This window comes from Primulina huaijiensis, chromosome 4, assembly GCF_012295235.1.
Source record: "Primulina huaijiensis isolate GDHJ02 chromosome 4, ASM1229523v2, whole genome shotgun sequence".
Taxonomy (NCBI): Eukaryota; Viridiplantae; Streptophyta; class Magnoliopsida; order Lamiales; family Gesneriaceae; genus Primulina; species Primulina huaijiensis.
This window is the reverse complement of record NC_133309.1, coordinates 6,579,708-6,593,851: the sequence shown is the minus strand read 5'-3', so window position 1 is coordinate 6,593,851 and position 14,144 is coordinate 6,579,708. Positions and strand designations below refer to the sequence as shown.

General features: G+C 44.3%; 3 protein-coding genes across 3 annotated transcripts; 2 read left to right on the top strand and 1 right to left on the bottom strand.

Annotated features, from left to right (window-relative positions):
• Positions 1 to 237: 237 nt before the first annotated feature.
• Positions 238 to 1,841, bottom strand: LOC140974866 (uncharacterized). Its single transcript, XM_073438352.1, has 3 exons — positions 1,829 to 1,841; positions 476 to 996; positions 238 to 378 (listed from the first exon to the last, which is right to left on the bottom strand). Exons 1-3 carry the CDS (start codon positions 1,839 to 1,841, stop codon positions 238 to 240), a joined length of 675 nt encoding a protein of 224 aa, XP_073294453.1.
• A 2,591-nt stretch (positions 1,842 to 4,432) lies between these two features.
• LOC140974865 (uncharacterized) lies at positions 4,433 to 6,371 on the top strand. Its single transcript, XM_073438350.1, has 4 exons — positions 4,433 to 4,921; positions 5,042 to 5,200; positions 5,390 to 5,558; positions 5,623 to 6,371. The coding sequence occupies exons 1-4, from the start codon at positions 4,433 to 4,435 to the stop codon at positions 6,369 to 6,371; spliced, it is 1,566 nt and encodes a 521-aa protein (XP_073294451.1).
• Positions 6,372 to 6,548: 177 nt separating this feature from the next.
• On the top strand, positions 6,549 to 7,109 carry LOC140974864 (uncharacterized). Its single transcript, XM_073438349.1, has one exon. The coding sequence runs from the start codon at positions 6,549 to 6,551 to the stop codon at positions 7,107 to 7,109; it is 561 nt and encodes a 186-aa protein (XP_073294450.1).
• The last annotated feature ends 7,035 nt before the right edge of the window (positions 7,110 to 14,144 follow it).

The following is a 14,144-nucleotide window of genomic DNA, read 5'->3' as shown; positions in this document are numbered from 1 at the left end:
GTACAACACAATCTAACTCAATTTCACTCTCATCTTACTGCAGTATACAAAAGGTCAAAGAATCTCACTGATATCAAATCATCTCCCAAAAAGGAAAGAGATCAATACTACAGTAAATACAGACCCAACAGATAAAGCATTTCTCAATGCAAGTCATAGAAGATGTATTGATATCTCTTAATACATATGCAGGATAATCATAAAAGAACAGTTACCTGTCACTATATCATCAAGTGCCTACTGGGTCTGTTCCTCGGTCACTACAACCAGATGATTTTGCTCCCTGAAATCGTCGGGAACCTCTCTGTGGACAAACTCTAGCAAAGTGTCCGGACTGTCTACAAATACAGCAACTACCAAATACTCCTTGGCATTGCTCTATGGGATGTCTCCCTCCACAGGTTCTGCAATAAACTCCAGTATAACTCGGGCTAGAACCACTGGAGCTAGATGAACCACTCGGTCCGCTCCTTACCTTCTTAAACTGTTTCTTTCGAGCTTTCAGCACATCATGCTTCCCGCTCGTACTGCCACTATCAACTCTAAGCGGGGATTGCTGTATCTGAGGTCGGCTCACATCCAACCTTCCTAGTTGTCGAAACAAACTTGCCTCAGCTCTTTTTGCTTTATTCAAAACATCAGCAAAATAATGGGGTCGTCCTACCTTTATCAAGGCACCTATCTCAGGATTCAATCCGTTGATGAACTGATCTGCTACAGCTTCATCATTCCCAGCTATCAGAGGAGCAAAACGCAATAAGGCAGAGAATTGAGCAACATATTCTTCAATATTCAGTTGGCCCTGTTTCAAATTCTCAAACTCTACTCTTTTGTCCTCTCTATACGATCCTGGGAAAAATCTTCGATAGAATTCAGCTTTAAAAACTTTCCACGTGATCACTGTACCCCGCTGTTCTAATACTCTTTTTGTTGCAATCCACCAACTTCTTGCAATTTCTTGTAATTGATTGGGCGCTAGTTTAATTCTCCGTTCATCTGGATAATCAAGTGAATCAAACAGTATCTCTATATCATCTAACCAATTCTCACAATCCTCAGATGTCTCAGTACCCTTCGAAATCGCACAGTAGAAATGACTGAAACCTCTTCAACTGTGTCTCCATAAGAGTTTCTGACACATCTATCTGATCAGTCGAAGTACTACCTCGTTCTGGAAATCTTCGAGGGGGTATATCTGATGATCACAAGAGTTAGCAATTCACATGAGACAAATCCGTCTCAGTCCCTTTCCGATCAGCCTACCTCTGATCAAGAATCGGTTTTGATTCATTCTCAATAATACACATTACCAAATCAACTCAGATATTTAGGTAACATGTAGTTCAAAGCAGTAAAACATAATATCATGCTAGCATACACAATGTCATTTNTCTGAGTCTGAGAATCACGGAGAGTGATTCATTGATTGCTATTGATTTATGTTCCTGATTTTGGTAACTGTTTAGAATATGACTTTTTATTGATATTAATCCATGTTTCGGATTGTGGTACATGCGACGAATACTTTATTCATGTTTTGATTAGTTNGTTCTTAATCGTCATTTGGGACGATTTAATCAATTATAATAAACAGGGTCTAAAATTTTTTTATAAAATACAAAGCGGAAACGTAATGTAAATCGATCTGAAATACATATTAAACATAAACATACAAATCTTGTATTGTCTATAATAATTCGACTAGGTCCAACTACATATCAGTGATGAATCCTAATTTACTTCTGAGCCCGGATCTCGACGCTAACTAATCCTGTCTCGTCCTCTTCTTGACCCTGATCCTGTCCCACCTGTTGTCATGCACACATACAAACNGGCGTCATAATGACTTACCTTCTTGGAATACGAAAAGACTGACAAGTCTTATGGTCTACGTCAGCATTGACATTAAAATACCATTACTATCTTGGGAACACTAAATGACAGATTATCTTTCTTACCCGGGCATACAAGACTAATCGGGACAGCGAGTAAGACTCTAGCCCGACTATTTAAGGAGGGAGTGATGATGCCCCGGGAAGACCCGGGTCATAGATACCCGGGTCATTTCATAGATACCCGGGTCATGGATAGTGCCCGGAATAAGAACACAGATTGCATTCCCGTGTCAAGGAGGATTGGGGAAATGGGGGCTCATCACAGGCCGAGCCATTGAATACTTGGGATATCTCCTTCCAGGGATATTGGATACCCCGGGTCCTCATACACTTTCACGGGAAACATTCCACTCAGATCGTCTCGATATAAGTGTCGCATTAATTGCGTCGATCTAGTAAAATGTGCATGGCCGCCCTATTTCTGACAACAACAATGGATTGCTAAAATTAAGTGGGCTGAGTGTGACTACTACAAGATTTGACATGTCAAAATAATAGGGTATAATCAGCCACTCTACTGTAATTAATGCAAAGCACAAAAGACGAGGTCATCATTGCATCCTCTACCATAAATATCAGGTTCTTATATTTATTATGGATCCTTCAGACATTAACCTACACATTGAATACTCATTTATTATTCACCACTCTCCACACCAATATCACAATCATCACTTGATTACATTGGTTTTTGGCTCGAGTTCTCTACTTACTTAAGCATCAGAATGGTCACGCCGGATATCCCTCCGGCGCCCATTCACGTGGTTATTTTCTTGTACGCAGATTCTTAACCATATTCGAAGATAAAGAGGTCCAGTTCATACGTCCAACTCACTTTTCTTCCGATATTTTGATTGCAAACCCGGTAGAGTGTTTGACCCGACTCGTTCATTTCACCCGTATTGCATCATTGGCGCCGTCTGTGGGAAATTGAGTTTTAAGACGTTGATATGGCCCCCACCAGAAGAGCAAATCAAGACACCTCCCGGATCCCGGGAGAAAATAACACACATATTTTGGGTGCAGGTGGCCTGCCACCTAATGGTCCCCCGCCTATTTTTACTCTGACAAATGAAGAGCTAGCCAGAATCGTAACCAAGGCAGTAGAAGAAGCTTTATCAAAGAAGGAACACCCCCATCACTCTGCCCAACTAGAAGGTGAACAAGAACAAAGACAGGGAAACCGAAAGGAAGAGATAAGAGAAGAAGAGAGGGAGTCCTGTGCTGGGTCTAAATCTCCCACTGTCGCATAAGAACTGGAAGAGTTGAGAAAGAAAGTGAAAGTATTGGAGGGGCAAGTTGGTTCTAAAAGCCGTTCCCGAGTTGTTAAAGGCTGCCCTTTTGATGATGGCATTGTCCGGGAACCATTGCTCGGGCACTTCAAATCATCCAAAGTCCAGGATTATGACGGGAGTTCTGACCCCGAGGAGCATCTTGCTCGTTTTGAAAATATGGCCATGTTGCATTGCTATGGGGACCAGATCAAGTGCAAGGTGTTTTTAACCACTTTGGTTGATTCTGCACAAAGGTGGTTTGAAGGGTTGGTACCGCAGAGCATTCACTGCTTCGAGGATTTCCAAAAAGTTTTCTTGCATCAATTCAGTAGTAGCAAGAAATACAAAAAGACTGCTTTCAGTTTATTCGAAGTAAAGCAACGCCAAGACGAAACTCTCAGAGCATATATCAAAAGGTTCAATAGGGTGCCTTTAGATGTACCTGCTTGCGCGCCCGAAACAAAAACCACTGCCTTCAAGCAAGGATTGTTAGAAGGAGACTTCTTTCGCTCCCTCACAAAGAAACTGCCCGGGGATTTCGAAGATCTTCTATCCCGGGCCGAAAAGTACATCAATATGTAAGAAGCGCAACACAAAAAAAGAGAGGCTTTAAAGAGAGCAAGAGGAGACCGGGTTGTCCGGCCTGAAGAAAGAAGTAACAAGAGGAATGGTTCTAGGCATCTTTCTCACATACCCTTGAGAAATGTCCGGGATCAAGAGATTCAAGAGTGCAGCCTGGATGTGGCCCCGTCTCCAAATCTAATAACTCGGCCACCCCGACCAGAGAAGAAAGTGTTTTGCATCCTTCACAAAGAATGTTCTCATAGTACCGCTGAATGTCGAACGTTGAGGAAAGAATTCAACAGGCGTCCTGGGTCGGAATTTCGCCCCTCCCGGGATGAGCTCAGATCACCACCCTGGTTATCTCGGCGATCCGGACCTAATGATCCCAGAAGATCAACAGACATGCCGAGCGGAGGTAGAAGAATAGAAGGAGGTTCTCGGGAGAAGAAAAACGCGCAACTGGAAAAGAGAAATCCCTCCCCAAGCCGAGGAGTGATAAAAATGATATCAGGGGGATCAACGGATGGTGACTCTAATCGAGCCCGAAAAGCAAGGGGTAGAAGAGAATGCTTGGAGTTTGAAGGACGGAGGAGAGACGAACCCGTCATAAGCTTTGGGCCAGAGGACCTCAGGGGAGTTAGTTTGCCGCACAATGATGCTCTTGTCATCCGAGCCCGGGTAGCTAATTAAGATGTACTGATGGTATTTGTCGACAACGGTAGCTCTGTCAACGTTATTTTTAAAGATGCGCTAATTCAAATGGATTTGCATGAATATCAGTTAGAGGCGGTTGAAACTGCTTTGTTTGGCTTTGCTGGGCATGCGGTCTATCCTGAGGGAGAGATCATGCTACCCTTAACGCTTGGAGGTGGGAACTTGAGAAAGACAGTTATGACAGTCTTCACCATAGTAGATGCGCCGTCTTCGTATAACATAATCCTTGGGAGGCCTGCCATGAACGAGATGAGGGCTGTGGCCTCCACTTATCACCAAAAAATCAAATTTCCAGTACGAGGACAAGATGGAGAGGTAAGAGGAGATCAACCTTCCTCTAGGAAATGCTATGGGGAAACAGTCCGTGTAGACCAAAAAAAGGCGAGAAGGGAAGATAAGGGGAAGAAAGTAACTCAAGAAGAGGGAGCGGTAGAGGAAAAGGAAGTACATTTTGTTGCGGAAAATGAGCAGGAGGTGGTTGAAATAGAGTCAGGAAAAAATATCCGGGTGGCCCGAGACCTTTAAGCCTCCACCCGGGTAAAACTCCTAACGTGTTTAAAAGCTAATACTTCTGTTTTTGCGTGGTCTCAACAGGAACTTATGGGAATATCGCCCAAAATAGCCGAGCACAAGTTAAGTATCATCCCTGGATCCCGACCAGTAAAACAGAAGAAAAGGCATTTTGGGCCAGAAAAAGATAAAATCATTGATGAACAAGTGAAGGAGATGCTGAAAGCTGGCCACATCAGGGAGGTCCATTTTTCTCACATGGCTCTCTAATGTTTCTTGTTCCTAAAGCCACCGGGAAGTGGAGGATGTGTGTGGATTTCCGAGATTTGAACAAAGCTTGTCCAAAAGATTGCTACCCACTTCCCCGGATAGATCAGCTGGTAGATTCAACCTCTGGTTTCGAATTATTGAGCTTCATGGATGCATATCAAGGATATCATCAAATCCCTATGGCCCGGGAGGATCAGGACAAGGTCAGCTTTGTCACTTCTTGGGTACCTTTTGCTATATGGTCATGCCCTTTGGGTTAAAAAATGCGGGAGCCACATACCAACGCTTGATGAATCAAGTCTTCCAGAAGCAGATAAGCAGAAATATCGAGGTATATGTTGACGATATCTTGATTAAAACTCGAGATATTTCTTTTTTCATTGATGACTTGATAGAAACCTTTGCCACACTGAAAAAGTATGAGATAAAGCTCAACCCATCCATGTGTGTGTTTGGGGTCAAAAGTGGAAAGTTCTTAGGATTCATGGTCACGGATCGGGGTATCGAAGTCAACCCGGAGAAAATCAAAGCAGTACTTGACATGCCTTCTCCTCAATCCATCCGGGAAGTACAGAAATTAACTGGGAGGATTGCTACTCTGTCGCGATTTATTTCCCGATCAGCTCACAGAAGCTATCCGTTCTTTCAGATTCTTCGGAAGGCCCATAAATTTGGATGGGATGAAAAATGTGAGCAAGCTTTCCAAGATTTGAAGAAGCATTTGGCCGAGTTGCCTGTATTAGTTAAACCCGAGCTAGGAGAAAAATTGTGGATTTATTTGTCTGCTACCGTGCATGCCATCAGCTTAGTACTCATCCGGGAAGAAGGGACAGATCAGAAACCTGTATATTATGTAAGTCACGCCCTTCGAGGAGCTGAGTTGAAGTATAGTGAGGTGGAAAAGATAGCTTTGGCCCTGGTGGTGACTGCTCGAAAGTTGAGACCATATTTTCTTTCCCATCCGATAGTGGTCCTCACTAATTCTCCACTCGGGAAGATAATGACGCATGCGGAGGTTTCAGGAAGGATGATTAAGTGGACGATAGAGCTCGGGGAGTATGACATTGAATACAAACCTCGAGCCGCTATAAAAGCCCAAGCCTTAACTGATTTCTTGATAGAAATGATTCATTCCGCAGAATAAGAAGTATGGAGGATCTTTGTCGATGGCGCTTCAAATCTATCCGGATGTGGAGTTGGAGTGGTATTGATCGCTCCCTCGGAGGAGAAAATCAAGTTAGTCCTGAGGATTGATTCCCGTGTCACTAATAATGAAGCTGAATATGAAGCCGTTCTGTCAGGATTGCAGGCAGCCAGGGAAATGGGAGACTCTCGAGTGATTATTTATTCTGACTCACAGTTGGTAACACAGCAGATTAAAGATGCTTACGAAACCAAAGATGAAAAAATGCTCAAGTACCTAAGACTTATCACAGCCCGAGCTGCCACTCTTACCGATTGGAGTATTGAGCAGATACCCCGAGAAGAAAATGGAGAAGCTGATAATCTCACCAAATTGGCTGCCTCTATGTCTGATATTAGTACCCGAGAAGTTCTTTGTTTCACCCAGTTGGTGCTCTCTGTCGATGAAGAAGCACCGCCATTATGTATGGACTCACGGATGACTCCTCTCATAGAATATATAGTCCATGGAAAACTCCCAGAAGATCAGGCTCGGGCCCTGAAAATCAAGAAGCAAGCCCCCAGGTTCGTCTTTCTGAATGACGTGTTATATAGACGATCATATCAAGGTCCATTACTCAAATGCATATCAGAAAGTGAGGTGGACTATATCCTCCGGGAAATTCATGAAGGATGCTGTGGTGAACACCTAGGAGGAATGGCCCTCTCCCGAAAAGCCATGTTGGCCGGATTTTGGTGACCACGGATGAATCAAGATGCTGCCCGACTGGTTCAGAGATGCCAAGGTTGTCAGCACCATTCTAATTTCTGTCATCGCCCGGCCGCAAGTATGCAACCCATTTCTGCATCATGTCCTTTTAACCAATGGGGTTTGGATATCGTGGGTCCTTTCCCCATAGCCCGAGCACAAAAGAGATTCCTTCTTGTGGCGGTAGACTATTTTTCCAAATGGGTGGAAGCCGAGCCATTAGCCAGGATTACTGAGGAAGAGATCATGAAATTCCTGTGGAAGAACATTGTTTGCAGATATGGCATCCCGAGGAGATTAATCTCGAATAATGGAAGACAATTTCAAGGAAAAAAGATCACTTCTTGGTGCCAAGAAATGAAGATTATTCAGTCTTTCACCTCAGTAGCCTACCCTCAGACTAATGGCCAGACTGAAGTAACTAACAGAATCATTGTGCAAGCATTAAAAGCACGACTCCACAGGAAAGGTAAGGATTGGGTGGAGGAACTACCAAGTGTATTGTGGGCATATCGAACTACACCACGGACCTCCACTCAGGAAACTCCTTATAGCCTAGTTTATGGTAATGAAGAAGTCTTGCCTGTGGAGATTGGGCAATCTTCTATTCGAATAGCCTCTTACCCTAATAATAATGATCAATCTCGGGCCATTGAACTTGATCTAGTCGAAGAAAAGAGAGACCAGGCAGCCATCATAATGGAAGCTTACTGCACTCGGAGAATGAAATCTTATAACAAAAAAGTCCGGGTGCGAGATTTCCAAGTCGGGGATCTGGTCATGAAAAAAGTAAAGCCGGTGGGTGAGACAGGCAAATTAGAGGCAAGATGGGAAGGAGCTTTTAAAATCATTCGAAGAATCAGTTCTGGAGCAGCTTATTATCTCGAGAATTCTCAGGGACATATTCTTAAGAGACCATGGAACGCATTTCATTTGAAAAAATATTATGTTTGAAAATTACTTGTATCTCATCATTTGATATCAAAGCGAAGAAATTATTAAAGAAAAGTCTCTACAAAGTCCAAGGACCCGTACCTTGGCCTGGGGACCCGTACCCCGGTCATCTACAAAGTCCAATGACCCGTACCTTGCCCCGGGGACCCGTACCTCGGTCATCTACAAAGTCCAAGGACCTGTACCTTGGCCCGGAGACCCGTACCCCGGTCATCTACAAAGTCCAAGGACCCGTACCTTGGCCCGGAGACCCGTACCCCGGTCATCTACATAGTCCAAGAACCCGTACCTTGGCTCGGGGACCCGTACCCCGGTCATCTACAAAGACCAAGTACCCGTACCCTGGCCCGGTGGACCCGTACCCCGGTTAAATCTTAAGTCCAGAGACCCGTACCCTGGCCCGGTGGACCCGTACCCCGGTTAAATCTTAAGTCCAGGGACCCGTACCCTGGCACGGTAGACCCGTACCCCGGTTAAATCTTAAGTCCAGGGACCCGTACCCTGGCCCGGTAGACCCGTACCCCGGTTAAATCTTAAGTCTAGGGACCCGTACCTGGCCCGGTGGACCCGTACCCCGGTTAAATCTTAAGTCAAGGGACCCGTACCCTGGCCCGGTGGACCCGTACCCCGGTTATATCCCAATTCTGTGGATCTGCACCCCGACCTAAGAGTGTTAGGTGAAGATCGATTAAAATTGACCAGAATACTTGAAGCAAAGGATAACACGCAGGAATATCAAGTGCGGCAAATGAAAAGCAGAGTATTTTCATTAATACTAGGAAAAATTTACAAGGTGCCCGGAAACTCGGGAATAAAAAAAGGGGCAACAAAAGAATTTAATCTACCAGGGGATCCGGCTGATCTTCCTCTTCCCCTGGCAAGGACGCCGCGGCTTTTTCCAAATCAGGGAAATCCTCTAGATTGGCTGGAACCAGGCCTGCCTCTTCAAATTGTTCTAGGCATTTGTTGAAGCCCTGTTCGAAGTAAGGAAAAGCCTTATCGGCCACCATCTTCTTGAACTCCCGGGACTTCAAGAAGCGAACCGTTTGTTCTTCCTGGGTTTTCTTTATCAATTCAACGGCAGCCTGAAAGTCCTCAGCCCTGACCCGGGAATATTCCGCTTCCTCCCTCGCTGCCTTCGTCTCCGCCCGAGATTCAGCAAGTTCTGCCCGGATCAAGTCCATCTGTTGTTGTCAAACAGCCTTCTCCCGGGCCAGAACATGATCGTGGAGATCATTCAGCCTACCCACCTCCTATTGGAGTTTGGCATGCGTCTCCCGGGCAGAGGTGGCTTGAGCGTTGGCCCTTTTAGCAGCCTGAGCCACTCGCTCAAAAGCTGACATGAGCATTTGCAAGCCCAGAAAGAACAGAAGATTAAAAAAAATGATAAGTAAAAGGGGAGACTTACAGAGAAGGACCGAGCCACTCCTTCACACAGGAGTTCATTAGGGTGAATGCCCTGGAGATGTGTCACCTCATCAGGGCGTAAAAGACCTCGGATCATCTTGATGAGATCTGAGCTAACGTCTTCCCCAAAAATGTTAGGAAGGACCCAAGGCCTTCCTCCTGAAGGACCAGTAGAGGAACGGGTGAAAGGAGGGGAGCGGACTATCTCCTCGGGTTCATCCTCCACAACCACCGTTTCAATGACCGGCTAAGTTGTGGCTTTTCTCTTGCGGGTTACGAGAGGAGCTGAGTCCTATTCATGAGTGGTCTCTTCCCGGAGGGGGATCGTCTCTGCCGGTGTATTATTTTCCCTTTCCAACCGCTGCTTCTCAACTTCCCGAGCTTCAGCCTCTGCCCGGGCTCGACGCTCTTCATTCTCTTGAGCCTCCCGGGACCTCTTCTCCGCCCGAGCTTTCTTCTGCTCGGCCTTCCTCTTGGCCGCCGCCTCAACTAGACTAGCCTTAATCATATCTTCTTCGGCTGCATCACAAATCAGCAGGTCATAAAAATTAAAAGGCACAGAATAAGGAGATTAAATTTAGTGATTTACCAGCCGGTGATTCGGTGTGATCAAATTCATCTATTATCTGATCCACGGGATCTTTAAGGCAAGATCCAAGGCCGTAGAAAACCAGATTGCCCCCCCCCCCCCAATCAGTACCGCGGAAAGAAAGTATTGCTTCTCTGATACATCCCAAGCATGAGTGAAAGTGGGGAGAAGTTTGTAATCGCGAGGGAGCTCGGGTTGCTTGGGCAAAGAAGGCAAGAAGCCCGTTGCACAGGTTGTGAGAGTAGGGAGTTGTAAGAAGAAAAATTTTGTTTTCCATCCCTTCAGAGAGGAAGGGATATCAGTCAAAAACGATAATTCATCCGGGCCATAAAAGAAAAGACCCCATCATTGAATCGGCAGGAATAAAAATAATGGAAGATGGAAGGATTGATGGGAATAAGCTTCATACGGAATAAAATAAAGGTGGCAGCCATAATGCGAAAAGCATTAGGATGGAGGAGATTGATCGGGAGGCCAAAGAACCGGGCAATCGATTCGAAGAAAGAGAGGAGGGGGAATCGAAGCCCACTTCTGAGCTGTTCCAAGAAAAAGGTTTGGAAACCAGGAGGGGGGGTATCCGGGTGATCGGAAGACCCAGGGATCTGGATTATGTAGTCGGAAGGGATCGACCCCGAGGACCTAATTTCTTTTATGTTACCCGGGCGAAGGGTAGACGTCACCGTTGAGAACCACAACGGCCCCGAAACCTTGTCTTTTCCCTTACCCTGGGCACCGGCCGATTGAGAAGAAGAAACTTTGGATTTAAAAGACGGACGAGGGTGAGTGATAGGGATTTCTATTGGAATATGAGTAGAATGCTCGGAAGGAGTCGGAGAATTATCTTCTGACCGACCCCTAACATTTTTTCCAGAGGTGGACGAAGTGGAGTTCGACATAACGAAAGACAAGGAATAAAGATGGTAAGGGAGAAAGGAAACTTACTACAAAGAAAAGCGAAGGTAGTAACGGGTAGCTGAAAAGTCGCCGGAGTAACGTCGGAGAATTCGAGAGGAGAATTTGCAAGAGTTTAGCCACAAAGTGAATTTGCGAATGATTTCCTAGAAACCTATCGTCCGCTATATATAGAGGAGGAAAATGATATGCGCCATTGATCTAAAAAGAATCGGATGGATCAGATTTGCCTTGAAAATTGAGCGGCATGATTAGGAGGGATATTTGAAAAGACAGACGCATAAATCGAAGCATCATGATCGTTTATCTGCTCGGAATGCGTACAGATTTTGACATTTTTTCAGTAGGGCACACGTCATTGTGACATTAGGTTAACCACCAGGAAAAGCCAAAACAACAAAATGTCTTTAAACCCGGAGGGGTGAGTACCCGGTATCTTATATATAAATCCTGGTGATGCGAGTGCTTGGCATCTTATTTATAAGCCCTGAAGGTGGAAGTGCCCGACACTTTACCTTTAAACCCGGGTGGTATGAACACTCGAAATCTCTTATTCTTAAGTCCAGACAGTATGGGATCACAGCACTTTATTCTTAGGTCGGGATTTATAAGCCCGGCATTTCGGTTTATCTGTCACCTTATTCGGTTTGTATTGATCTATTTTCCGAAGAATAAAGAAACAAAGTATATAAATGGAAATTTTATTATCGAAATGGTCGAGATCGTATTACAGCTATTCTCGAAGCTACATCATTTCGCCATTCAACTATCCAATCATTCAAATCCTGCATGTGCAAATTGGTAAAGGACTCGGCGGTGGAGATCTTGTTCAGATGGTGCCATTCTTTCCACAACATCGCATGCAACAGAGCTTGGTCAGTGGTTAGATCTGCAGTTCGAGCTCTCGCCTATATTTTCTCTCCACCGCTCTTTGTGCACGAGTAAGGGCCAGGCCATTTTGGTGCGCGATACTAATATCTTGTATCTTGAACCAAGTAGACATAACATTTACCTCGATATACTCTTCAATCGTCGTTTTCAGATTCTACACATAGGGACGTAGTTCGACTGGTATTTGGCTATGTGCACCAATAGAAGAGATCGTGCTGCTGGAATCACTTGAACTCGACATAGTAAAGTGATGGTTACCTCTTGTCTCCACCATCTTATTTATAGGCAGGTGGCGGTTAATATGGAAGAAGTTGGGAAGTTTAACCAGTCGAAACGTTTTGCCATTTATCTATGGGAAGAATTAATCACAACCGTCGATTTAAGCACACGTGAACGATCAGGATAAGTTTAAGAAGTTGAGCCAGGGAGACTAAAAGACACGCACAGATATCTATGTAATAAAGTTATTGAATTCTCGGAATATGAAACGACTTCTAATCATAGTAGTCCTAGAGCATGCGTCATAATGGCGTTCCATGGGTTACCCGGGAGGTGCGAGGCCCCGGCACCTTGTTCAGAAGATGCCAGGTTCCAACATCTTATTTTAAGCATAACATATGCGAACAAGTTGATAAAATTTAAAGGAAAGATAAACGACATGGGTAAATTAAAAGAAATATTTTTTCATTTATTTAAAGAAATTCCTACGGATTACATCATAGTACTCCTCCTCTACAAAAGTCATCCACAGGGTCATCCATCTTTTTATTTCTCCCGTGGACGTCTTGAGGAAGTCTTCGGAATCAGCGATATCCGTCAGGATTTTCCTCTACTTATAAAGCATCAACTCATATATATTGTCATCAGTGAAGAGATCCATCGTCTCAGAAACGTGCAGACAATTCCGGTACTTCTCCAACTTTATCACTAGTCCTGAAACATTAGCTTTCCCAGTCTCGTAAAGAAACTTCAATCCTTGAAGATCTTCCCAGTAGTGGGTAATTTTATGGAAAACTTCATCCTCTATAGCGACTTTTCGAGCCTCCAAGACAGACTCTTGAAAATCCTCAGCCATATCCGAAGATTTTGAGCCACTCGCACCTGCCATTGTATTCCTTGAATGAGGTTTTTGATGGTGATTATCGAACGAGGGGTGAATTGTTAGATATAGGAAAGGGAAGCCAATCTACACCATTAATCTGTAAGGGATCAAACGGTCCAGATTTACATAGGAAATTGCGCCAGTATATTTGAAAAGACAGATCCATGAATCAAGGCGTCATAATGACTTACCTTCTTGGAATACAAAAAGACTGACAAGTCTTATGGTCTACGTCAGCATTGACATTAAAATACCATTACTATCTCGGGAACACTAAATGACAGATTATCTTTCTTACCCGGGCATACAAGACTAATCGGGACAGCGAGTAGGACTCTAGCCCGACTATTTAAGGAGGGAGTGATGATGCCCCGGGAAGACCCGGGTCATAGATACCCGGGTCATTTCATAGATACCCGGGTCATGGATAGTGCCCAGATTAAGAACACAGATTGCATTCCCGTGTCAAGGAGGATTGGGGAAATGGGGGCTCATCACAGGCCGAGCCATTGAATACTTGGGATATCTCCTTCCAGGGATATTGGATACCCCGGGTCCTCATACACTTTCACGGGAAACATTCCACTCAGATCATCTCGATATAAGTGTCTCATTAATTGCGCCGATCTAGTAAAATGTGCATGGCCGCCAAATTTCTGACAACAACAATGGATTGCTAAAATTAAGTGGGCTGAGTGTGGCTACTACAAGATTTGACATGTCAAAATAATAGGGTATAATCAGCCACTCTACTGTAATTAATGCAAAGCACAAAAGACAAGGTCATCATTGCATCCTCTACTATAAATATCAGGTTCTTATATTTATTATGGATCCTTCAGACATTAACCTACACATTGAATACTCATTTATTATTCACCACTCTCCACACCAATATCACAATCATCACTTGATTACATTTGTTTCTGGCTCGAGTTCTCTACTGAGTTAAGCATCAAAATGGTCACGCCGGATATCCCTCCGGCGCCCATTCACGTGGTTATTTTCTTGTACGCAGATTCTTAACCATATTTGAAGATAAAGAGGCCAGTTCATACGTCCAACTCACTTTTCTTCCGATATTTTGATTGCAAACCCGGTCGAGTGTTTGACCCGACTCGTTCATTTCACCCGTATTGCATCAATATATATAATATAACAATAATAATTG